The sequence below is a fragment of the Cydia fagiglandana genome, chromosome 1, assembly GCF_963556715.1.
Source record: "Cydia fagiglandana chromosome 1, ilCydFagi1.1, whole genome shotgun sequence".
Classification (NCBI taxonomy): domain Eukaryota; kingdom Metazoa; phylum Arthropoda; class Insecta; order Lepidoptera; family Tortricidae; genus Cydia; species Cydia fagiglandana.
In genome coordinates, this window is record NC_085932.1 from 25189257 (window position 1) to 25216647 (window position 27391).

The 27391-nt window shown below is 35.5% G+C and overlaps 1 protein-coding gene and 1 long non-coding RNA gene across 3 annotated transcripts in view; both read left to right on the top strand.

Moving 5' to 3' along the window:
- The window catches only part of LOC134668106 (uncharacterized), a 518821-nt gene that overhangs the window by 152942 nt on the left and 338488 nt on the right, over positions 1-27391 (top strand). The gene's annotated exons all lie outside the window — the stretch shown is intronic.
- LOC134667886 (uncharacterized) lies at positions 8962-27326 on the top strand. Of its 2 annotated transcripts, none has more exons than XM_063525283.1 (3): positions 8962-9523; positions 19326-19515; positions 27166-27326. In XM_063525283.1, exons 1-3 carry the CDS (start codon positions 9337-9339, stop codon positions 27305-27307), a joined length of 519 nt encoding a protein of 172 aa, XP_063381353.1. In that variant the 5' UTR covers positions 8962-9336; the 3' UTR covers positions 27308-27326. The 2 variants fall into 2 exon arrangements, with proteins under 2 accessions (XP_063381353.1, XP_063381362.1); XM_063525292.1 differs by lacking the exon at positions 8962-9523 and adding an exon at positions 9650-10288.

A 27391-nucleotide genomic window follows, 5' to 3' on the forward strand; every position in this document is an offset into this window, starting at 1 on the left:
GAGCGTCGTTGTTCTTGACCGCAGCGATGTGGTCTTTAATTCTGCAGGCAATAGTGCGTTTGGTATGCCCACTGTACGAACTACCACAACTGCAATCAACTTTGTACACACCAGGTTTTTCCAGAGGAATAAGTAATTGAATGAGCTTAACGCAACTGCGTGCTACAGAGACTGACTGCTCGGTCGCACGCGCCACGAGAGGGGCGCAGGCGGGGCGGAGAGCGGGTGTACAGGCGATCCCCCTACTTATCTCTTGATTGATCGGATTAACCGATTATTTAATTTAATTATTAGGAAAATCGATTTAACAAATAATTCTTAGTAGAATGGAATATTCGTTTCGTAATCAATACAATAACTTGATCATAATGGGATTGAGTGTTTTATCTTCGTTGTTCTAAATATTATATGTTTAGTTGATTCAACTAGCAAATCTTATGTAAATCAACAAAGACAAAATAATCAAATAAACTATTAAAAATGTTCATAACTATTAACATATTTATCTGTTTTAATTAAATTGTTAAGGATTGAATTAACCTACGTTACATAATTATGCCAACAAGTTAATAATAGATGCAAAGTATACAATTGTTAGGATTAATAACATACCTACTTTATTAGTTCAATCACAGATACACTTATTGTTTTAAGTAATCAGCTTTCTTTGAGTTAAATAAGATCGTTATTGTTGTAATTAACTTAACGTCAACTAAGAGAAAACTGCTCTTAGTTGGTCTTCATTTTTTAGAGTGTAAGGTTATTCTATAGATAGGTTAGGTTAGGTTTGTTTTATGGCAATCCTGAAAAATTACGGGTTTCTGATAAAAACCAATTATGACTATTAACGAAGATTCGGACAAACAATACATTATGACTTAAAACTATTTGGGAAACAATAGAGACCCTGCTGGAATCGCTTACTTTCCGTGGTGCTTAACAAAGTACAACCTACAAATAGATTTTAAGTACAAATTTTTGTTTTTGTTATGGTCCTGTATCTGTAACTCGCTCGTATCTTATGCAAAAGTGAAATTTTATCAACAAGCAAGAAAGTCGGGCACAACGCGAGAAAGTAGATATAGAAATTATGACGCAACAATCATCTACATCAATATATTCAAGTTGGGTTCCGTAGGACCTTGGGAATGTTTTTTTATGTAAGAATACTGTGAAATAACAATAACAGCAATTTAGAGACTTCATTAATTAAAAAAAAAAATATTTTCAACGATAGGTTCCAAACTAATACGTTTTTATGTCTCCCAGTAAGTATATTGATTTGGGGTAATGCTTTAATTATCATTCTGTGTATGAAAATGTTGATAAAGAAGAACACACGAGTTACGACACAACACTTTTAGGAATTCAGCTAATTCAGTTACGAATTCAGCAATCAAGTTTTACAATTCAGTAAACATACAGAATTCAAAAGTGACCCCGAGAATAAACTACTCATTATCTTCAGAAAGCTGCACAACCATAACATTCAATTACTTTAGTTTCACGTTGATATTTGGCAGTTCAACTCGTTTCACCGCGATTTGGCATTCACGGACAGGCTGCCATCGTGCTCACTGGCCACTAAAAAAGAAAATATTCATTGGTCAGACTCTTGAATTATAAAAAAAAACAACTTAATAAGATGTGCTTAAAGAGTAGCGTTTTGTTTCTGCTGTGTGCAGTGATTTTGTCGGGATATGCAGGTGAGTTCTATCTGAAATGTTGTCGGTTAAATATATTCATATGATAAGCACTGCAGTGGGTTTAAAGCACCATAACGATCAGAAATCAATTTTGATATTTTGCTATTACCGAATTGATGAATTAAAAAAAATATGATTGTTAAAATAAAATTATAATTTGAATAACCTACTGAGCGTGTTATAGTCTGACAAAAAGAGTAGAAATTAAAAAGTGGCAATGTGTAGTATTGTTCCTTCATTATCAATCTAAGAAAATGGGACGACACTACAATAGTATTGCCACTTTTTAATTTCTACTATTTTTTGTCAGACTATAGGTATCTAATTCACCTACTCGTAAAGTACCTATATTTGATTGCTTTAAATTACAAACCATACTGCTTCACGTGATTAATTTAATACCAAGTAAATAACAAAACAAAATTTCATAAGTACTACTTACCTGTTGAATTTCCTTGTTTTACAAAAGTATCTTAAATGGACTATTTTTTCCCTATTTCATCCATTTAAAATCCCGAGCTCCATGTTTGCGGAGCAATTCTTAAACGGGAACTAATCACAGTCCTAATCTAACTCGGCTTTAAGTTTCGCACACCGATTTCCTCTCATTTGATTGTTACACGATTCTAAATCTTATTCCCTAGGTTTAAGGGTCCAAACATGCAGTTATTTCCAAGTCTAGTGGTTGTGAGGCTTACAGAAGTCCTCACTACGAAATTATCTTTCGTTTGCAGACGGCCGTAAACTTTTAAATTATCGCTGAGTACGAAACACTCGTTGTTTATATAAAACCTGAGCATTATAAGACCTTTATACCATACCATTAACTTATCATAGTTTGTTGTTTCCTTGGAACTTTTGAATTCATCTCACCCCTCTAGCGTTATACTTTAACTGAATGTTCATTATCCTTCTGTGCACACATTGTTTGGAGTTATAGTCCAGATTTGAACTATAAGCTTATTAATGTAATTCCTGTAAATGTATGTACTTGTTTTGTGAGCCAAATAAATAAAATAAATTCAGTACCCAGGTACTTAAGTAAGTGATAATGCGGGTATTAAATCTCTAGTGACCTACTTATTTTGTACACAGCATCAAGCAAAAGTACAATAATTAAGTACATGGCAAAAATACTTGTTCAGGGCTGAACGCGTTAAAATAAATTTAAACCGTGCCGAACTCTATGTTTACTATTCGATTAGACTACAATATATTTTTACACCGATATATGATCTTATTTTTGACTATTTTAAACGATTTCAAATCAATATTAATATTATGTACGTTAATAAAAAAAAGTTGATATTATTCAAATATATAATTAACAATAACACACCACACCATACCACAAACGTCAATTGTATAGATCTACCAGTCGGCATCATTGTCTTATACAAATTAATCCCGCTTTTAATTCAGGAGCTGGCTAAGTGGCTAGTTGTTAGAATTTGAGTGCCCCAATGCCCCAAGTGTGCCCTGGCTAAAGAGGCGTAATCTGGTTGTAACAAGCCCATAACGTCCCACAGTAATAGCCTGTTCACCGCCAAGCCTTTGTAACTCCCTCCACGCTGTTTATTTTGCCCCTTTTTATTTTCCAAACAATACGAACTGTTATATCCATCGCAGACCGGTCTTTTGATACAGATGAACCAATATAAACGCAATTCCTTGAGACTCGTGATAATCATGCGTAATCAGAGATCTCAGTTACACTGGTTAGGCGATGCATCTTGGAATAACAGGAAACGGATTCATTCAGGGGTCGTCTTGAACAACATCCGATTTTGTATTCATAACACACTGTTAATCTCGATTTTGGCAATGTTGTCGCGACTAGTGCTGTTTCATAAACGCACAAGGCAAAATGTTGTTGATAAAAATTCTGCTCAACAGAAATCGATTTGTTTGTTGTCTTGGAAATAATTTTTGGGTCGACATGTATCAGTACACAATATACGTACTGCACAGTAAGTAATAATTAGTTAGTGTAGGGTTAGAAGTTGAAGATGGCGATGAGGTTTTAACAACTTCTAGACAAATTTATTTAATCATCATACAAGCAATTATATTTGTCGCTTAACCTAATAAAACGAGGAAAATAATAAAATATTAAAAAGAATCGTAAAATTAACAGTATTTTGTACAACTAATTAATTATTAGTAGGTTATATGTATAGTAGTGTACCCTATGATGGGCGTGGAACCAGTAATGGGACAAAAAACCACAAATCCTGTAAAATAAGTGTCTAAAAGTAGTTTATAAACACTGCCTGTATATTATCATAAATAAGAGTCCTAGAGCTGTTTCAGTTTGAATTTTTATTAAATTTGGTTGTTTTTTAAGAAATTTGCGTCAACCCAAAAGTTGTCGTGTCACTGAAAAAAAATACCACTACGAATTCTTAACAACTTCGTTAAGAGAGGTGAGTTAATTTATTAAATTTTAATTAATTAATACTTGATGAAAACTAAAATGTGTTTTGTTAATTGCATTTACCATGAGATAAGGTATACAACATACTATGTTGTGAGTCCACAGATGTAAAAAATAGTGGTATTTGGCCCAATCCCATTATAGGAGCTGTAAAACTGCATACCTCCTAATAATGGGAAATTTACATAATGATGCTTGCCATGCCATCATTTCATGTTTAAACAATACAGAAGTAAAATGTAGTTACGAAATATGTCAACCAGGAGGTATGCTCCGACTTCGGATAAATTAATATCGTTTTTTAGTGTGGGTCAAATCTTGGTAGCCGAGTTTGAGCCACTTTCCCGTTTTCCGATTGAGTTGAAATTTTGTATTCGTAATTAAATATGCAAATCGGATGATAATGCAATATTATGATAACATGGACCAGATCTGATGACCTATTTCAATATTTTATACTGATAGAGCAGTGTCCATTACTGGGGGGCCCATTACTGGAGCTTTGGTGTCCATGACTGGAGAAAAATAGCATAGTTTTAATTTGTTGAGTATGTGGAAACTCATTGCAGTATCTTTGATACAACACGCCTGAAACATGAAAGATGGGTAGGACTTTCATCTTTCAATACGCTAAGCGGTAGACCATTCACATGTATTAGGGAAATATCACAAATACTCCAAATTCCCTCTTAAATGTCCCATGACTGGTGCTGTTACTATAGGTAGTATAATTATTTATAGAATAAAAGCTTGTAGCGGAAGCAGTTATAAAGTTGACCCAAAAATTTTTTATTAAGCTATGAGCTTCATCACATATGTTCCTTGAGTAATTCTAAGCATTTCAAGCCTGGGAGGCAATAACAAATGTGTGTCTACTCGGATTTGTAATGGATTCAAACTTTCAACCCCTTTTTAACCCTGTTAGGGGATGAATTTTACAAAACGCTGAAATTACTTTTCCTGTCTTTTAATAATATCCCCAAATACAAAGATTCAAGTCCCGCGTTCGAAAATTTTTTTGATATCCATACAAACTTTCAACTCCTTTTTCACCACCTTAGGGGATGAAAATTTAAAAACGCTGAAATTAGTATTCTTGTATTTTAATAATATATCGTTTTACGAAGTTTCAAATTCCTAGCTTAAAATAAAACTTGAACCCCATACAAACTTTCATCCCCTTTTTAACCCCCTTAGGGGTTGAATTTCTCAAAATCGCTTCTTATCTCTTGTACACTTTATAAATGTAATCTAGTGTGCAAATTTCAACTTTCTATCTTTTGTAGTTTCGGCTCCGCGTAGCAAAAATCTCCAACCAAATTTTTCACCTTTTTACGTTTTTCTCGTAAAATTACTATGAAATTGAAAAAACAAATATCAGCAATGAATTCTACGTCTTTGGTTTATACGAAAATGATACCAAACTTGCCCTAGTACCCACCAGGATCAGAGTAGATTTTTTTTAAAGATGACGGATGGCGGCCGTCTTTGTACCCCACCCTCCCCCCCACTTCAGGCTAGAAATGCTTAGAATTACTCAAATATCAGGGCCCAATTTTATAAAGCTACAAGTTACAATTTACAAGCGGAAGTCTCTTTCTAACACATAGGGTCAGAAAGAGACTTCCGCTTGTAAATTGTAACTTGTAGCTTTATAAAATAGGCCACAGATGTGATGATTCTCATAGCTTAATAAAAATTTTTTGGGTCATGTATGGCAGCGTTACATAACTGACTCCAGTATTGGTACTCTATATAGATGACAAGTTTAATTAAAAAAATAAAGTCATTGTGTATACCAAAAACGGGTCACTCACGTATTTTAAGTCGAAAAACGCTTATAATATATTTAATATGTCTGTGTCTCACGGAAGTTTTGTTATTAAAATTACACTTGTGTAAACCCATTAAATCCCTGAGCAGTAGTTTATTAAGTAGAAGTTTTTCCAATAATCAATGTTATTTATTGAATATGTATGTATGTATGTATGTAATGAATAATTACACGGTTTAGAGTTTAGACTCACTTGTTTTAAGTCACCCACTCAGTCAGTCAGCTTGTTTTAAGTTATGTTAGTATGTCTCACAACAGTTTAAAATCGATCAATGTTATTTTTACAAAAATGCGTATTTTTATTTAGTTTTTGTACATAACTAATACCGCCATCTTACGTGTAGTGTCAGCTATTCTTGTCACAGCCTGTGATGACGTCACGCCTCCCTCGACCCATATAAATCAAAAGCTACGTGACGTGACACAATGGCTACTATAGATACGCTTATTTCCTGCAATTTAATCCCATTACTTGATCGATTTGAGACACGTCAAAGTCATACTTGTGTATTGTGTATAAAGTGGAGTTCAATAGAAATGGCAAATAATTTAAACAAACATGCTAGATTTTGTTACTCGTAGCAATATGTGACAGATAGGTAACATAAAATTTTAACAAATTTATAGGTACCTAAGTAAATTTATTTATTATAGCTCCACAAATCTGCATTTAGTTTGACTGTTAAATTAGGCATCAGTCTCCATTTCTTATACTTTAATATAAATAATTGAGAAAAACAGGCTTGTCGCAGAATACGGAACGAATATTACTCGTATAACACAAAACGAGCGTAATAATGTACTTTTAATGAAATACTTACTCATCTTATTTACAATTAAATTATTATACTTCGCTCTTGTTTCTAAAAAAACGAACCCGAGAATTCAGAACGTGTAATTAGATTCTCTTGAGCTCCGAGAAAGATCTTTTTAATTGAGCATTTACATCGCAGGCGGGCTCCTTAACTTCGTACATGACCCTAAAGGGCCGGGAGAGGTCCCTAATACTCCAATTATGAACCTTTTTGAAACAATTTCACACGAAGGCCAAGGTCCTAGAATATTCAATTTACTGTACTTTTCTTTTCAATTAAGAATTATTTTATTTTAGTTACCTACGAAACAATATGACCTTGAGTTTTCATATTCTGATACCAAATCTTGTGCTGTGTTGTGCACTGTGCTAGAGTTAGACCAAGAAAAGTCTGCAGCGATTTTGATAGACCACGCAGTGCAAGTGTTATTTTAAACGTCAAACTTTTATGAAATTATGGCGTATAAATAATACTTGCACTGCGTGGGCTATCAAAATCGATAATTCCGGTAAATCAATACACCATCTCTTGAAATTGCGTAACGGCCATTATGCATAATCAGGGCCGGATTAAGCATGTCGGGGCCCCTAGGCAGTACGAGGCTTGGGGCCCCCACAGTCAATTCTGCACACAGCATATTCAGTACAGGGAAATAAATTTGCGTTATAATTTCAATCTTCAGCGTCGGCCAAGCCGATCTTAATCGAACGATGTCTTTTTCGCTCTTATTGCGTGGACTTAAAGCTTATTCTATCGGTTTTGGCCGATTCCGCGTCGCGTCAAGTGTGGGGAGAGCCCGTTAGGCTTAAGGTCAATTTCCAGTGGAATACCAAAGATGTGAGCTTCAGCGTCACTTTCCTATCTACCTCTATTGGCAAATTTTAAGCGAGGAAAGCTAAGCTCAACTATAGTGCCGCAAAGTTGATTTTCGCAATAGTTAATATTTTGCGAGGCTGAACAGCGATTGTCCGACCATAAGATCAAACGCCGAGCCACATGATTAGAATCCCTATCCATATCATAGTGATGTTATGTTAAAATCACTTAAATTACTAGAGTTAGACCAAGATAAGGCTGTAACAATTTTGATAGCACTCGCAGTGCAAGTGTTATTTTAAACGTCAAAACTTCTATGAAATTATGACGTATAAATAATACTTGCACTGCGTATGCTATCAAAATCATTGCATACTTTGGTCTAACTCTATTCATTCACCAGTCAAGCTAACATGTCGATGATACAACTAAAGAACCAAAAATAAACGCGAGCGCAGCGAGCGCGAATTTTTTTTCACAAATTGTGAAAACGTGTTAAAAGGCCGGGTATCGATCTTCATCAGGGCCTAAAAGTCCGAACTCCCCAGTGAGGCAAGCTTTCATGCGAAGCCGTGCTTCATCAGGTTTCAGGATATATACTTAGTTGAGCACAGACACGAACCAATGTCTATTGTATTAAAAAGCGAGACCGCAGGCCAAGCTTGGCGCAGCGAGGCCAAAGGCTAAGCTGAAGTAGAGGAGATGTGGAACACAAACCAATGGTAAATTGAGGTAAAAAGTGAGGCTAAAGGTCGAGCATTCCTATGAAAAACTGGGGACACGTTCGTCTTCTTTCTTTTTCTTTGTTTTAATCAATAGTCCTCGTGATTCTGAGTCGAACTAACCTAAAAGTTGTTGGTTGTTCGAAAAAAAATTAACTATTTTTCTTGAAAATCTCTATTATTACAACTTTACAATAGGTACGCAGAATACGCCCCGTAAACTGTAACGTATTGCTTCAATTTTATTACAGTATTTCATTAATTTAAAGAATGGATCGAAAAAAACAATAACAAAGTATACTCATTATAAGAATTAAAAAATTACTCATGAATTAGGACCCTATGGAAGAAAATTTTATTTGGTGCACGGTGAGCCGCCGGGGCCCCCTAGACGAGCCGGGGCCCCCTAGCCGAGGCGGGGCCCCTAGGCAGTTGCCTACTTTGACTTAGGGTTAATCCGGCCCTGTGCATAATGTTTTAAACCTAAAATATGACGCGACGGGTTAATAACAATACCTACTGTGTTGTGCAGGTCAGTTTCGTGTTATGTTAACGGATAAAAAACCAATTAAACAAAGTTGGAAACGCCAAATAATTACATGTTGCTCACACAGGTAATTAGGGAGGTAAGCGGGGAGATACATCAGCTCTATGATGCTTCTCAGTAAAGCGCAGTGATCTTTATGACAGCTTGCGCGCGAACACGTAAACATTCAACATTTTAAATGTAAAACATTTAACCTTGTGTCACGACAGGTGATTAAATAGTAGCCTTCTTAATGTTAATCATTACGTTTCGAAATTTGTACGTCTTGTTGGTCTCGGGTGATTGGACACGGTCAGTTCCACGTAGATTCCGAGCTAAGGTCGATGTGTTGCTAAACCTAAACCGTGTGTGCTAAATTTTTCAGATGGAAACAAGAGACGATCGTGATCTGCATTTTGAAAGATAATTTCAATTTCTGTGTCAGTTTCCACTTTAGAATCACCTTTATAATTGTAAAACATGGAATTGCTTAAATTGTGGTATGTTTGGACAGTGATCTCATTTTTGGTGTTCCAATTCGTGCTTGAAGGTTCTGGACAGGAAGCGGGATTTGAGTTACCAGTGCAATTAGTGGGATTCCCGTTTATTATTATGGCCGTGAGACTTACAAATTTCGTTAAGAAATTATCTTACGCCTTAAATCCAGGTAAGACACGTAGAAGTAGTACAAAAAAGAAACATACTCGTTTACGCTAAATTTCCAAACAATACCGAACTAGAACATTAAAATACTTTTTAAAAATTGCTATGAAGTCATAAAACACAAAACATTGCACATAGAATACTTGCTTAACTCAGAGTAGAGTAGAGCACGCAGTTTATTTACAATGTTTTTTTACGAAACGTAGCCATAATGGGGATCAACCGGCATTATGACATAAGAGTTCGATTGACCAACATAAAGACCGGCGGGAAAGGTGTTACGCTGTCACGTATTCCAGTACAATCCGAGCCGTACTACGAGCTAGTTTGGCACACTGCATCGGCTTTCACGCGCGAAAATAGAAAAGGGTTACAACGGGAGCGGACCTCTTTTGTGGGAGCGTAAAAATTCAAATTTCGAACGATACTTGTTAAAATTCACATAATAGTGCGTTTTGTTGATGCGTCACATGCACTTCAACAATAGACATTCGAAGTGTTGTGAAACTGTTGACTACAAATTAGCAGTTAACATCTTCGGTTGAGTTAGTTGTCGTTTTCTTCTTGATTTAATACTTGTCTGCAATGGAGTGGAATAAAATAATATACACCGCTGGCCTACTAGTGATATTGTTAAGTTGTTGCGGTGATGTAAATAGTCAAGACGCGGCGTTTGAACTGCCGGTGCAGTTAGTGGGTTTTCCAGTCATCATTTTGAGTGTGCGACTCACCAACTTTTTGAAGAAACTCTCATATTCTCTTAGTCCAGGTTGGTACAGTAAATATGGTACACTTGGTGAAAATGATTACCCATGTTGTTTTTTACTCGACTGCTGATGGAGGGTTAAGTTTTTCGATCGTATATTATGCCTTACACATTTTAACGTTAGAGGTTAGAGAAAATGAAAAGTGAGGAAAAACAATGTTAAAACTATAATCGTTGATTTAATAGCTAATATGTATAGAGTCCTATATGGCCCGACAATGTAATAAATTTGGGAAATATTTTCCATTGTTACTAGTATGAAATTAGCTCGTAAACTTGTAGAAGTATTGTGCAAGTTACAAAAAATATTTATTCCAACATAGTGAGGATGTTAAGTGCAAACACCTTTTTTTTCTTGATTAAAGCATGAAACTTGGCACAGTTGTTCCTTATATCAAATAAAGCCGATTTCGATCGGTAGCCCGAAGGAGCCCCCCCTCTGGGGCCCGAGAGGGGGGGTCAAAGTACCGCTCCGCCCGGCTTCATTCTTAAAATTCTAACAGGCCCCGTTAAGCTAATAGGTCATATTTGGTATCAATTTCGGATAAATCAATAACGTAGAATTCATTTCTGATATAAAAAAATTGCAATTTGTAGAAAAAATTTTAAAAAAAATTAAAAAATCTAATTTTTCAAGTGTAATATTTATTTTTTATTTAGTATCAAAATTAAACTGCCTGGTTTTTCTACATATAAAAAATATGACAATAAAGCCTATTTAATGCAGATTTTAAAAACGTAACTTGTCCTTACCTTTATTAAAAGAAAATTGCATAAAAAAAATCTTATATCGTCTCGCGCGGTGAATATCTTTTTACCGACATCGGCATCGTTATGGACAACATCCGAAGTACACACTCTGGAGACCGATTAAATGTATTGTTTGTTGTTGTAGATCCTTTATAGATCCTATTATAAAGATAGAAAAGTGTACAAATACTATTTTTTATGTGTCGTTCAGTAAAAAAAGGGACCTAGGAATAAATTATCATAGAGCCTCGCGTTTGTATAGAAGCATACTCGTATTTAATTAGTGTAAACCACTCCATGGACTCCATGGTCGCTATTCTCAATGAATAAGAAGTAAACTGTAAGTATTATTAAATATTTTTATTACATTATACCACACTTTAATTTTGCGACTTGTGTATTAAAAAAACAATTCCTTCCCCCGGCACATGAATGCGTACATTTCATCATTCACGTATATAATATATGTCAGTTTCAACCATATTCTGGCCACAGCAGGGTTGTCAGAACAGTTTGGAAACAGTCATCTGCTCCTTGCTTCCATTCCCAAGAAGACAGACTGAGCAAGTTTAAAGAGGAACTAACGTCTGCCCCCAAGCCCCAAACATATAATTCTATCCTGATAAGGCTGCTTCTGTTTCAATAGTCTATTCAAGTAAAGAATTATTTCAGGCATTTTTATTATTATTTAGCAACGGCTTTATCAGTAAGGTATTCACTTTACAAGGCTATTTCACATATCATCATATGAAGTTATAATAAACTTTTGGCGAATGTTATTTATTAGATTTACTGATATTGCTCTATCCTGTAGGAGCTTGAATCCTTGTATCGGCCAAGCTAAAAAGGGTATATGCTTAGATCTCACTTTTATACACCATATATTAAATGGGGAACCCGGTTCAAATCCTAGAAGGCATATATTTGTGTTTATCGTGAAAGCTTGTTCCTGAATTACCTATGGATGTTTTGAGTGTATTTATCAAATACATATTATCATATATATATATCATCTAGTCTTATTATCACAAGTCTTATTGAGCTTACAGTATTACAAGGTCGATCGACAGAATGCTTGGAATACGAGTAAGACTCCTGGTGTTTCAGAGCCCGATAGATATAAGAGTTAAATTTACCATGATGATAAGCTTCACTTATAACCACTGATATTTTAGTGAAACTCATTTCTTTAGCACTAGGTAAATCATTTTTAGACACTGTGTTGACAAAACTTCGAAGAGTTATAAGTCCTTATTTATGCCATCGCGAAATTGTGTAGAGAAACATGTTATAAGTAATGTTCCTCGTGAGATTCCGAATACTCCAAGAATCATGAAGAGTCCGATTCATTTCATATGATGGCCCTAGTTGCAGATGCTGTAAAACAGTCATTGCAAGGTATTGATAAGCACAGTAGACATAGACGATGTAGTTATAGCAGCTAGACTAGATTCATGCGTACGAATATTTCCCCAACTATAGGATTTGTGGGCTCACGTTGACACAGTGGAAAACTCAATTATATCACATGTCACTCCATTGCATCCACAATAGGCCAGGGAATTCTATTTTTAAGCCAATAAAATTATCTATTCTGTAAGCTACTTAAATAAACTCTTTTATTTACCCTAAAAGAGTTGAAGTCTTACCCCTGTTTCGAGCATTCAGCTGAAAGGGTAGAAAAAGTGAGTTCGAAACATGGAACCTGTTCAGAGTTCAGCCATGCTACTACAAGGATCCAAGCTCTTACAAGATGGAGCAATAGCGGTGGCTAAAAGCATTCCCCTAAAATACTAAAATGAGATATTATATGTTCGGTAATAAGTGCAATATTGAAGAAGACAAGTTACACCGGGATATTGAAATGAAGAGTTGTATAATGTTATACCTGTTCAAAAGGGAGCCGTATAAATGCCTCATTACGCGCAGTGTACCGTGTGGTTGATGTTTGGGATCAGACATTAGTTCGTCGTCAAACTTGCTCAGTCCGTCTTCTTGGGAATGGAAGCAAGGAGCAGATTACTGTTTCCAAACTGTTCTGACAACCCTGCTGTGGCCAGAATATGGTTGAAACTGACATATATACGTGAATTATGAAATGTATCCATTCATGTGTCGGGGGAAGGAATTGCATTAATACACAAGACGCAACATTAAAGTGTGGTATAATGTAATAAGTAAGCAGATTAAATAATACTTATAGTTTACTTCTTATTAATAGGGAATATTACGCAAAACTCTGCGTAGGTAGCGCCACTACCACTATCTGTCAATCACTAACAATCTGAGGGGCTGCCGCGAAACAAGAAAATCGAAGTTTCGTTGTCTAATCCCTCTATCACTCTTGCATATTCGATAAAGAGGCAGATAACTTAATTTCGATTTTCGCTTTTACCGATAGGCCCTGGTTAACAAACCGCCTTGATGCATCAATGACATATTTTATTGTCTGTGAAAACTTGTCAAAAAACAGTTTAAGGTACAGTATGTATAAGTTAGTTTATGAATTTACTAGAGTCGGTAGTGCTGCACTTTGGCGGCAGAACATTGCAGTAATATCCCCTATTGAGAACAGCGACCATGGAGTCCATGGAGTGGTTGGCACTAACTAAATACCTACGAGTATGCTTCTATACAAACGCGAGGCTCTGTGATAATTTTTTCCAAGGTCCCTTTTTTCACTGAACGACACATAAGAAAATATTTGTACGCTTTTCTATCTTTATCTATCTACAACAATAAACAATACTTTTAATCGGTCTCCAGAGTGTGTACTTCGGATGTTGTCTATATCGATTCCGATGTCGGTAAAAAGATATTCACCGGCGCGAGACGATATAAGTTTTTTTTTATGCAATTTCCTCTTAATGAAGATACGTAAAAGTTATGTTTTTAAAATCTGCATTAAATAGGCTTTATCATCATATTTTTTCAATGTAGAAAAACCAGGCAGTTTAATTCTGACAATAAATAAGAAACAAAAATTAAACTTGAAAAATTAGATATTTTGAGTTTTTTTTTATTTTTTTCTACAAATTGCTAATTTTTTATACCAGAAATGAATTCTACGTTATTGATTTATCCGAAATTGATACCAAATATGACCTATTAGCTAAACGGGGCCTGTTAGAATTTTAAGAATGAAGCCGGGCGAGCGGTACTTTGACCCCCCCCTCTCCGGCCCCAGAGGGGGGGCTCCTTCGGGCTACCGATCGAAATCGGCTTGGTTTGATATAAGGAACAACTGTGCCAAGTTTCATGCTTTAATCAAGAAAAAAAAGGTTCGACCTGTTTTTGTCACTTAGAACCCTAGCTAACAGGATAAACATAAACAATCAAAACGGTACAACTTGGTAATAACCATACCTACTAGTGTTATGTATCCCTATCTATCAACCTGGCCCCTATTTCACCAACGTGACAGGTGCGACAATTCGACAAGTCTCAATGTTGCTGACGTCACAGGCATCCATGGGCTACGGTTATCGCTTACCATCGGGTGTGCCGTATTTCTGTTTGTCACCATCATTGTATTATTTAAAAAAACTTTATTATATCGCCAAAAAACCGGTATTTCTCTTGTGATGATTATGATGATAATGATGACAATTGTCACAAGATTTCAAAGAACTTTCGGTAATTCTTGACAGCAAATGAGTTCTGTGTCGGAATTTCGTGATAATTGTCGTATTTCTTGTGACAATTGTCATTAGCTTCGCAAAATAAGTATTTATTTACTGGCGATATAGTGGAGTTGTTTTTTAATTAACATGTTGGTGGCAAACAACCACACCGCCCGTCTGATGGTAAGCGGTTACCGTAGCCTATGGAGGCCTGTGACGTCAGTAACAGTGATGTCGACAAATGCGACATTTGTCACGTTGGTGAAATAGGGCCCTGATAGCACGTGTCAAGCGCCTCATTACTCAAACATAAACCACAACGTTCACAACTGGACATACTGGTTTCATCACAATCAAGGACTTCTTGTATAACCCATTTCTAATTGTATTCATATCGCACTTACAATGCATTCAGACTTTGAGTAGGTGTGCATTTATTATGTTGGTACTAAAGACGAGTGAATTAAAGTCTTCATTTTTTAGGATATTTATAATTAACTTCACTTGAAATAGATAGGTTTGTATGTGATGTAATATAATATAATTTTAATAAAACTACATTATTTAAATAAATAAACTTTATACGTTATAAATATGTAATAACAATTTAGTATCAAGTAGGTATATTAATGCGTTGTAAATAGTACCTACCTACATGGTTTAACTTTAAAGAACCTAAGTACCTACATTTTTAGGTAGCAGGTAGCATTTTGAGCCGATTATAATGCAGTGTGGTAAAATTTATGTATGTATGTCACTTTATTGGACATAAACAGGTTTACATAAAATGTGGTAGGTAAATAGTTATTTGTACAACAAGAGATCAAAGTTTGATATTTCTTAGAGTGCTTATTTTGAGTCCCGTGCAAACGAAAGATTCTATAATATGCGAAACGAAAGATTCACGAGCGTAGCGAGTGAATCTAATTTAGAATCTTGAGCGTAGTAAGGGATTCAAAAGCGCACGAGATGTAAATAACTTTGATCTCGTGTAGTACACAAAATTTTTCACCCTAAGCAGCGAGAACATACCTAGAGGGACAGAGATAATAGAACCCAAGTATATCGAACTTGAAATGACATTTGACTATAAAGGTCACTTGAATGTCATTTTGTCTCACTCAGTGAGCAAAATGACTCAGTGAGCAAAATCGCATTTTGCTCACTGTTTTTAAGAAGCAAAGTACCCTTGTTCGAGCTGCTGAGGTGAAAAGTATTTTATAGACTTGTATAAGAGAATATTATCTATTTTGTGCCGGTATGCAATGCTTTATATTTACTCGTCTCTACCTATAGTTCACTTATACATTTATGCGATTGGCAAAGTATGAAAACTATGCAAACCAATCGAGATAGCATAACATACCAACCACCAACCTTATCATTATTGGTCTTATGCAAGGCATAATAACTTGACTGTGAATTTAGTGCATGTCAATTTAACTATTCTTGAAAAGCAAGGTGTTACGCTCTAAATGCAGCTTTTTATATTTAGCCGACTATTTGAAGCTTGCGTATTTGAATTTGAAATATATTTATATCTTAGGTACTGTTACGTACTAACCATAATAATGGTTAAAACAAAAACAGTAAAAGCAGCTACAATACCAATAGAATTCGTGATATAACTAAATATTTGAAAAGCTTATCAAAATTTACTTATATATAATATGTCACTAAACTATAACATAAATTTTATTTGTTAAGGTGCTTTGTACCAATACCAACATTGAAGTAAAGCATATATTTTAGTCGAGATTTAATATTAATAATGTACGTCATTTTTAATGTATGTGCAATAAGTACAAGATAAAAGTTGAGTACCTACTAAGATAACAATATTTCAAATATTTCAATAATAGGATAATCTTATCTAGTCTACCTCGTTTTCAAAAGGCTGTTAAAGACAATAATTTGAGAGGCGGTAAAATGCAAGAGCCATAATTCTTGGTTAAGTTTCCGCCGACCTCCGTTGTAAACTTTGCTGATAGTGATTAAAACTATTAAACTCATTTATTTAACAGGCTTCCATTTAAGTTTAGTGGTGAAAACATAGTTAGCGAAGACAAATTGGTCATGTAGAAAATATAACTTGAATAGCATTTATTTGTGAGTATATTAAAAATCAAGAAATAGATCTGTTGTGAATGTAGGTACATCTAAGTCTTTGCGAATATTATGTACCCCATTATGAACATGGCTTTACACAAGAATGTATCTTAGAAAATTTAATCAAGCCATATTTAATAAGATTATGTTTAATATAACACACATATACTTATTACTCTATAGGTACATAATGAAAATAACGAAAATAACCAAAGTATAATTATATGTGTATGGATATTAATTAATGTACGTAAGAATTGCTGCTGCATGTCCATATTTCGAAGACAAGAAATGTGCGGCTCAGGAAATGATAGATACTCGTATTAACGGAAATGCAAGATTGTCAGATAATCTCAAGAAATGGTAGACGGCAGATCAATTGTGTAACAGCGGTTTTACCTATTACATTACAAGCACTAACTTGAGTGGATTAGCAATTTATGAAATATGTATAAGAATTTGAAATCGGAATGAACCTGAATCGGCCGTCAGTATTTTTTTAAAATTGGTTTTGATTCGACATTCCCCGCGCAGTGCCGACACTGCACTACGCATAAAAGTACTTATTTTAGTTGGGTTATTAGAAAATTCTACTGTTAACGTTTTAAGGTTCGTTATTAAAATTAAACGTTTTGTCTGGAAAAACCGATTTGCGAGTATCCAATCCACTCGTTTTTTCTAGAGCTTAGCGCCCAGCAATATGGGCTTTGCAAATTGTTTGGATATGATTATACGTTTCTGAACGCGACCCTGGGTATAATCAGTGGCGTAGCTAGCATGGGTGGCACCCGGTGCGGAAATTGTGGGTGTCACCCCAAAATTCAATCAAAATTGTAAAATGTATTTAAAAAGAGTAATTGTAATTTTTGTTAAATAGCTCAGGATTCTCCATCGCTTTCATTTTAGGAATTTTTATAGGTGGCACTACTGATGTTCACGGTCGGGCGTCACCCCTAAATGGGTGACACCCGGGGCGGACCGCCCCCGCCGCCCCGCCTAGCTACGCCACTGGGTGTAATAAGTGCTCGCAAGCCCAAGTAAAATAAAGCCGCTAGAATACGATGTGATCACCGCGTATACTTACAACTTTAAATTAAAATAACCAAAGTCACAATTTTCGATGGAGCTTAAGTGGACTTAGCAGTCTCAGGCAGGGGTGGTGAAGTTTTAATTAGCCCACCCGGTAAGGTTCAACGAGGCAGGAAACCATTTTGATAAGCTAAGGTCATTCTATTTCAGCTTACCTTTGGTGAAAATTGCCTTTAAATGTTACTACGGTACCTTCCGGGATATTTCCCTGTTACATTTGTTAAGTTTGTTTTGGGTATTTTATTTTCTTCCACGTTTTGTTAATCGGTGGATCAACTTTTTGTGTTATTATTCTGTTCCATTGTCCGAGGGACAATAGTAACGCAGTTTGTTAAAAGACATGTTGAATTGAACTACGTTCTACTTACCATGCTTAGTTGATGACCCATTATTGAAATGGCTTATACTTAACTACCATTAATATACACGTTTGGTAAATTTTAATAGCATAAAATAAGGATTATAGGAGTGGTTCCCCGGGACAATTAAACATAACCATGGCAACAAATGGATTTGTGATTTAGGCCGCGAAAGTTTTATATTCATTGGTCATTGTCGCAATGTGTAGGTGTTAGGTAGGCAATCCTCGTTGCAACTGCATTCGCAATGGCTACGCACTTTCCTAATACTTACATTGATGTATAATAGACCTTGCCAGTCATTTTCACCGCTTACCAAATATTTACTAGTCTGTGACTTACCAATATTGTGCGATCTATTGCGTTTTATTCTTACGATTTTCTGGTTGCAGTTGTACAGTAGATTCATTCGAAACACAACGTAATTTGATATTGATTTGACATTAGTTGACAGTGCTACTAGCAGTCAAGTTGATAATGTTAAAGTTCGATTTTTAGTCTTGGTCAGAATCGCTTATTCTGACACAAGTTATTACTTATTATATAATTGATTTACTCAATATATAATTGAAATAAGAGCCTAAATTAATTAATTAGCTTTTATTCAACACATGTAGTTTTACAGTTATCTTAGGTTACAAAGACAATACAGTCGGCGTAGTTATATAAAGCGGGAGAACGTTCCGTTCCTCACACAACAAGATAAATTAATATGAAACAATTAAAATAAGGTGGAGTTCCTATTAAATAAATATTATAACACCTGTATCAGGACGTCGCACTGCATAACAAATAGTCAAAACATGTTCTAAAGTAAGAAAACAACCCTTCACTCAGTCCTTAGAACATCGTGGCTCAATAAGACGGAAGCCATAAGACTTGAAAATAATTACTATATTAAAAACACAACCATAATATATTGTAGTCATTTAATTACCTACTACTTATACTTATATTAACTTACATAACTAGATACTGATCAACAATGAGTTTGACCCCACAGTCAAACTCATTATTGAGTCTTGCGGGGCTATGACTAATTTAAGAATACCTCTTTATTTTATTAAATAAATAAATATATATATAAAATCTTTGTCTTTGTCATTCCAGCCACATACCGCTCTCGCAACCGCCGGCAGCTGGCCGCTGACACCGACCCGTTCGACGCGGCGGAGGTGGAGAAGTACATCGTGGGCGAATTCGGCGCGCGCGCGTGCGTGTTCGAGCGCGTGTGCGCGCATTACGCGGCGCGCGCGCAGCGGGACCCCAAGCCGCAGATGGACTGGCCGGACGTCTTCAGGTCACTTACTTTATTATTACTTAATTTAAATGAGCGATACTGAAAATTTCTGGATTCTGATATATGTGAAAACTTATTTTATCTAAGTGGCCAGTCCAGGAATTTTCAGTATGCCCTAAGTACTTAAAATCATCATAACGTTAAGTTGGTGTAAGTTTATATTATAAACCATTCTGATACTTCACAAATCTGATTACAAATCATTGTAATAGTCTTATTTTTTCATATATCCTAAATTGCTATAAATGTTGTTATAAATTATTTCCAGTTACAACACAACTTGGTGACAAATACGTTAATAGTCGTCAATGCTAAACTATTAATGATAACATTTGCGTCATAATAATAAGTCGCACTCTGTTCTTGACATACAATAAAATGTAAAGTTAGGCTGAAGAGGCTTGAAAGTAACCTCCTGACCTTTAGACTAGGCCTTCGAAGCTATTTATCGTTATAAAATTTATTGCAATATCAGCTAAAGCATCTTAGAAGATTTACCCGCACTTATACAGATGTGCCCAATTTTATAAAAGAAAACCCAAACAGTAGTAGTCTAGTAACAATTTTCATTATTAGTTACTAACTTTGATAGACTTATTTAATTAAAAACACCACCGCATTAATTTTCTTGTAGTCTGAGAAACAAAACGAAATAGAACTTTAGGTAAAATTCTCGGTTTACTCATCAAACCTACTAACCTTGCACCATCCCACTAACCCGGGGTTAACCCGTTAAACCGTTAACTCAGTGTCAAATTGTACTGGTAAACGTGGTATCTCTGTCGGCGGCCGATCGTAAGATCAGGCAGATCGCAATGTTCCTATGTATTGTTTTGAGGATAGTTAGGTACATTAAACCAATATAATATAGGTAAGATAGGTTCGTTAGGTTGCTTCAGATGCCCGAAGGGCAAACTGCCCAGAAATAGGATCCCCGCGTAGCGGGGCTCCGTCGACTCAGGGAATGAGTGAAAGAATTTCACGTTTCACGATATTCCTAGGAATTTCACGATATGCCTGATCTTACGATCGGCCGCCGACATCTCCACGTTTAACCGGTTAACCCCAGGTTAGTGGGATGGTGCAAGTGAAGCTAAATGTTTCATGTTGAGCGCACACAATTTCCCCAAGCGTCCGTCCTTGACCTACTCGTAGCTGTTTTATGCACCATGCTTTAAGAATTGCCAAACTGCATGCAAATTGGGCATTTCAATGCCATGTCCGAACTGTGTATCCAGGCCAGCGACTGGCTAAATTGCCGTTCGTTAAAGAATGCAGCTAAGTGTGTCCAGTGAACTCGAGTTGCTGTAGGGTTGTCGATCACCTTTATTCTATTAGTGAAAACGAGTGTGGTGTTAGAGTGTGTAGCAAATTGAAGGTTCTGTTCGAAACGACACGCGTTTTACGTAGGTCAAATTACTAAAATTGTAAAAAATTATGAAATGATATTTATTGGAATAGTATTTTTGCCATAAAGTACATAGTTACAAAAGGTATTTTATTACGTTGATTACTAACTTATTGTATATCGGGTGTGGCCTGTAACACGAGCAAATAATTAAAACATAGATTGCACTCCTCAAACAGTGACACTTTTGTTCAACAACTTTTAAAAATTATGAAGTATTTAGACTCCCTATTTTTCATACAAAATAAATATTATCTTTAATGGACGCCATCGCCACGCCATTTCATTGTGATTGACGTTGCTTGTCACGCCTTAAACATAACAAAATTCGCAATACATTGCGTCTTAGAATAAACTTTAAAGTGTATTTAAAATCAAACCACAAGTTATTTTTAAAAGTCGCTGAACAAATGTTGGTCAGTATGAGGAGTACAGCCTACAGTTAAAATTTTTGCTCATATTACGGGCCACACCCGGTATATTAATCACACTTATTCAAAAAATATATGAGTATTAACTATAAACTAAATAATTAAATTAAAACTAATAAAATAGACTAATGCTAGTTAATATAAAGTGGCCACTTAGTTCATAACAAAACAATAATTACAGCGTATAGGACATCTACGTAATATTACACAACAAGGGTGTTCATCAAACCATGCACTCATCAAGTCATCATCATCACAAACATCGGACTCGTTAATGTCTCTACTAACGACAATAAAGCTGGCCTTAACAAGTTGCATTATCACTTTGTATTACACGTTTGTGGTAAGACTAATTAGGGATGGAAAATTCTAGATAGACTAGCTGAGTAACAAGTCATTAGTGACAGCCCTAACACAAGTAGGCCGCCAACGACGACGTAACGCTACGCAACACGGGTCATCGCGAGGCACGCACCCGCCGCGCCGAGTCGTTGGCTGCAAGCTGCAGCCGCATTCGGAAAACATAATTAACGACCTTCGTTATGTAACGATAGTACAGGTGTAATAGGCATGCGTGTGCTAATGGGAATAAAGGATGACTCACGCTAGACCGGGCCGGGGCGACCGACATGTAATTTTCTATGACAGCTGATCGGTGATCACGCGGTGCTTTCCATAGAAAACGACGCGCCGGATGCTCCAGCTCGGCCACGGCCCGGTCTAACCTCATCCTTAATGTAAGACCTTGTTTTTCCTAATATGTACATTATTGTTTTCCATAATGCCTTGGTTATAGTTATAGCGCACTCTCCTGAGTCAAAATCTAGTTTTCTATTTTCTTCGTAAATACTAAAATTAAAGAACTGTTAACTGAAGGAAAGACGTTTTCAACTTAATAAATAGATTCATCTTAAAAATTAATAAGAAATTGTGTAATTCAACAACAAGTAAAGTCAAAATACACAATAGGTAGCTAATAGAAGTCCTTGTTGATTATGGCCACCTCAACACAGTAGCTTGGCCGTGACATGTGAACGAGCAGCCATGCTAAACACTAATAATGATTACAGGGCTGTAGTTGTGTTGCGAAATCTGCCCAAGGTTCGTGGAATCTCGCCTGAGTAACAAAAAGAAACTCTTAATTAGGAAACTTCCTGATTCGCAGATTAACCGGTTATTATTGTTTGTACAGAAATACCAAGTTTCATTACTAATCATGGAGTTGTACAAACTTTTAAACAGGTTTCTAATAATTATAATATCGTAGGCACATCTATTCTGTTTTCTACCAAAACAAATACACAGGATGTTTTAGGGTGTATATTTGCGAAGGTCTATTTAAATTGAGTTGGCGACTACGTGAGATAAATAAATAATTATGTCATGCTAAACGACTTTTAGGTACTGAGGAACCTAACTTATAGTTGTAAAATAAGTATTTGTAAGTTACATATAATATGTTATATTTGTATCAAGAGTATTGTATCGTCATTAAACTCTTTATGAAGAAAAAAAAAAGTAATTATTCAGGCTACTCATCCCACAACTATTATTTACTATCGACTAAATAGGCTTACAATACAACCTCGAAATTCCTGTTGGTTTAGTTTGGTCTAATCGATTGCACAATAGATATTGCATAATAAATGAATCGCGAATAACTAAGTTAACCTTCAGGTAATTAGGAAATGTTAATTGACTTTAACTTATAGCATATCTAAACGTGGCATTTGAATAAAGTCGTTAATTTAAGAGCCTATTTGAAATGATACTCGTTGCATAATAACTATATATTTTAGAGTTACGATATTATGTACTAGTACCTACATTTTACAAGCCTTTATTTAGTTTCACCTGACCGATGCGGTCTGTAATCAAATCTTGCAAGTTAAATTTGATCCAATTCCCCGTTTTTCGTTAGAGCTGAAATTTTGCATGCATGTATAAATCGGATGACAATCCAATATTATGGCCCATCGAGCTGATCTGATGATGGAGACAGGAGGCGGCCATAGGAACTCTGTGATGAAACAGCGCAACCTAATTGTGTTAGGGGTTTTTAGAATTGTCTCGATGAGTATTAGTTGTCTGTCGTAAGAAAAGTACAGTCAGCGATAAAAGCTTGTACCAAAAATGAAATTTTTGCCAAAAACTTATTTATAACACACATACAATTTTTTTGAAATATGTACTCGAACATATGCGAATTTTGTATGGACTTGAATTTGGACGTAGTTGTAGTTTGTGGTCTGTAGACCAAAGTTATCTAAGTTTACGGAACTATAGGCATTAGGTATACAACCACATTAATTACTTATTTATATTAGCGCGTTTTTAGGGTTCTGTACCTCAATAGGAAAAAACGGAACCCTTATAGGATCACTCGTGTTTCTGTCTGTCCGTCTGTCACAGCCTATTTTATCCGAAACTACTGGACCAATTAAGTTGAAATTTGGTACACATATGTAAGTTTATGACCCAAAGACGGACACGTAATGTAAACAAATGAATTTTAAATATGGAGGCCGGGCCCCTTTTATAATAAAGTAGTAAATGATAAGGCAGTAAATGAGAAAATGAAAAAATAAAGATTTTCAAACTATATCGTGTTACATATCAAATGAAAGAACTCATTGTAAGAATCTCAAATATATTTTTGTATAATTTTTGGATAAACAGTTTAGAAGAAATTCAAGAAGATCGGCAAAAAATGACCATTCCCCTCCCCCCCTTCATTTCCGAAACTACTGGGTCTAAAATTGTGAAAAAAATTGGTACACAAAATAGTTCTTTACCTATAGATGACAGGAAAACCTATTAGAAATATGCAGTCAAGCGTGAGTCGGACTAATTACTTAGTTTTTGATCCGACTCCTACGGGTTTTTTAGCGGAAATTCACTCGCGTTTCACATACATGCCGTACATGCCAAATTTGATAAATAAACTATTACCATTACACCGTCCATGTGTAGTTGTGTACGACCTACTTTTGCACCTACAATACCTACATACCCAGTTCAGCGTTGCATTCTTACATGAGATGAGCAAGCCATCCGCGAGTACTGCTCGGCTAGTTGAACTGCATTTGTGGCGAGTCTTATGCAATAATCCGCCAGCCACTTTCACTGTTCAAAGCTTCACACAGTCGACTCTAACTAAGAGCCAGGTTGGTTCACTCTTGGATAGCTCGCCTGCTAAACTATTTGTTTAACTCGGTCTGTACAATACCAGACGTTGCACATTTGTGCTATGTAACTAGTTTTTTAGTTTTTACGTGGTAAAGAAAAGCGAGAGTTATCTGGACAAATTAAACATGGTTTCTTTATATACGCACCATTACAAACACAGATCTAAATAATGACTTTTAAGCAACAAGCAAGCCACAATGAAGATAATGTCTTCATTTTTAGGGTACCGTAGCCGAAATGGTAAAAACGAAACCCTCATAGTTTCGTCATTTCCGGTAGTCACAGCCACAGCCAGTTTAATAAAGTGACGCGACAGCATCTTGTCAAAAGACACATTAAAACCTATGTTAGAAATATTGATTGTATGTTATGTGATTTACCTACCTTGTTTATGTAAAATCTTTTTTTGGGTACTAATGTTTTCCTTCCGATTCCCATTTGTGTAAAAGGATGTCGCGTGAAGTGTCTCCAGCCTTAAACGATTATTTCACCCCATTTTCTCATATTAGAACATTTGCAACCAATGGGGATCCGAGTATTAGGTCGGAATGTGAGCAATCTCCAGTATACACGTGCTCATGCATGCCTTCAAAATGAAACCGTGAAATATAAAATGGCTGCTATTTAACTGATCACCAGATTTAATAAAATTTAATACCAAAAAAATCTACTTTACCACCCTAAAATAATGAATGATCACCAAAATTATAACACCATTTTAATGTGAAATGATTACCAATTTTATTACATTTTACTATCCTATTAAAGGAAATGACACCAAATTAATCATTATTAACCCAAAAATTGTAAATAATTACCAAATTTCGAACCCCAATTTAATGTCAATTGATAACCAAATTATTACATCGTGCTATCCTATTAAATAAAATGACACCAAAATAATCATTGTAAACCCAAAAATAGTAAATGACCACCAAAATTAGAACTCCATTTTAATGTAAAATTATAACCAAATTTTTAAATCTTGCTATCCTATTAAAGCAAAGCAAAATTTTCTAGTAGCATTTCGTTTCTGTATGGGTTGCAGTTCAAACCTAACCTAACCCACTTTTCTAGTAACATTTCGTTTCTGTAAGGTTCGCAGTTCAAACCTAACCTAACCCACTTTTCTAGTAGCATTTCTTATCTGGAAGGGTCGCAGTTCAAACCTAACCTAACCCACTTTTCTAGTAGAATTTCGTTTCTGTGTGGGTCGGAGTTCAAACCTAACCTAACCCACTTTTCTAGTAGCAATACGTTTCTGTAAGGGTCGCAGTGTTAACCTAGCCCACTTAACTGATAGCAGTACAAACCTAACCTAACATACTTTTCTAGTAGCATTTCAGTATGCCTACCTAAGTTATGCGGTGCGGGGTACGGGGGTTGAGCGGGAGGGGCTAGTAATTTTGGCATCATTTTACTTTATTTGGTAATATGTATAAATTTTTTGGTATCATAGTGGTTTATTTAGGTGAAAATATCGCATTTATTTGGTCTTCAAGATTTGGTGATCATTAATGATTTTTGGTAATCATTCAATATATTTGGTATTCAAATACAATTTGAAGTGCAGTCGTAATTAAAATGGTGGTACATTTGTAATTTTAGGCCTTATTTTTTTGGTGTTCAGTAATTTTTTTTGGTAAGCATGATTTTTTTATTTAGGGTACCAAAGTATTTTTTGGTGGTCATTATATTTGTAGCCATATAAAATAATTATTTTAACACTTACTCACTCAGGTTGAAAGCATCCAGACAGGGTTATTACCAATAATTGTTCTGCTGTAATGTAATGGTAATTATTAATTAGTTTTAAGTTAGAATATTTGCATAATAGGTATTGTTTTGTTTAGGTTATTCGTGTATATATTCCTATTTTGTCTTATTAATGAATATTTACGAGTAATTAACAGCGTAGTAATAATGAATAAGTATACATTATACTTATACTTAAGAAAAATATCCAACTTGGCAAATAGGTGGTTGCCGTATTTCTTTTATAAAATATTTACTTATTTTTTATATTCTATTTTGTTCAAAATGAGATGTACTTAGGATATCAGATTGAAGGAGCTGTTAGTTTCGAAATTCTCTTATTGAAATGAGTAAATGAGTATACACGTGGTTAAATATTTCAAAGATATGAGCTTACTTACCACACATCGGTATCGGTATGAATAATCGGTACGTAAATAAGGTGCCTGAAATTACGATATAATGATGTAAAGTATGATTACAGATTAACAGCTTAAAAATTCTATACTTACACATTACATTTATTTATTTCAGACTGCATAGGTCCATAAAATTGTTAGTATTACAAATACTTACATTTAAGAGTTAGTGCCTACATGCTAAACATACATTAAAATAATTAATAAATATATAATAATTTCCACCAGTTGCATGCACTAACCTAACCTAACCTAACCTATAATGAGCCCCACTCTATACAGCACCTCTAGCACAAGAAAACTTGGCATATCTAATTTTGTCTATTTTGGACATCTAACGCGTCTGTTCCACGTAAACACGTCCTTTTGCTGCGGTTTAAAATCACTGTGATTACATGGAATATTTTTTAGAATACCCGTAGAGTAAATTTACTTTTTTTTCCCACAGTCACTATAAGCGTTCATCAGACCAGGCGAAGGACTTCTACCTGCTGAGCGTGTTCCTCGGCGACATCGTGGGGTCCCCGCAGCTCTGCCACCAGCTGGGCAAGCGGAGGAGCTGTGATGAAGGACTCTTGGAAGGTTCCTAGATGTATCCGTAACCTCTCAATATTATGGCTCCTCTACACGATGGCTCAGCGCCGGCCACTCCAAGGGACGCATTAATGCGTTAG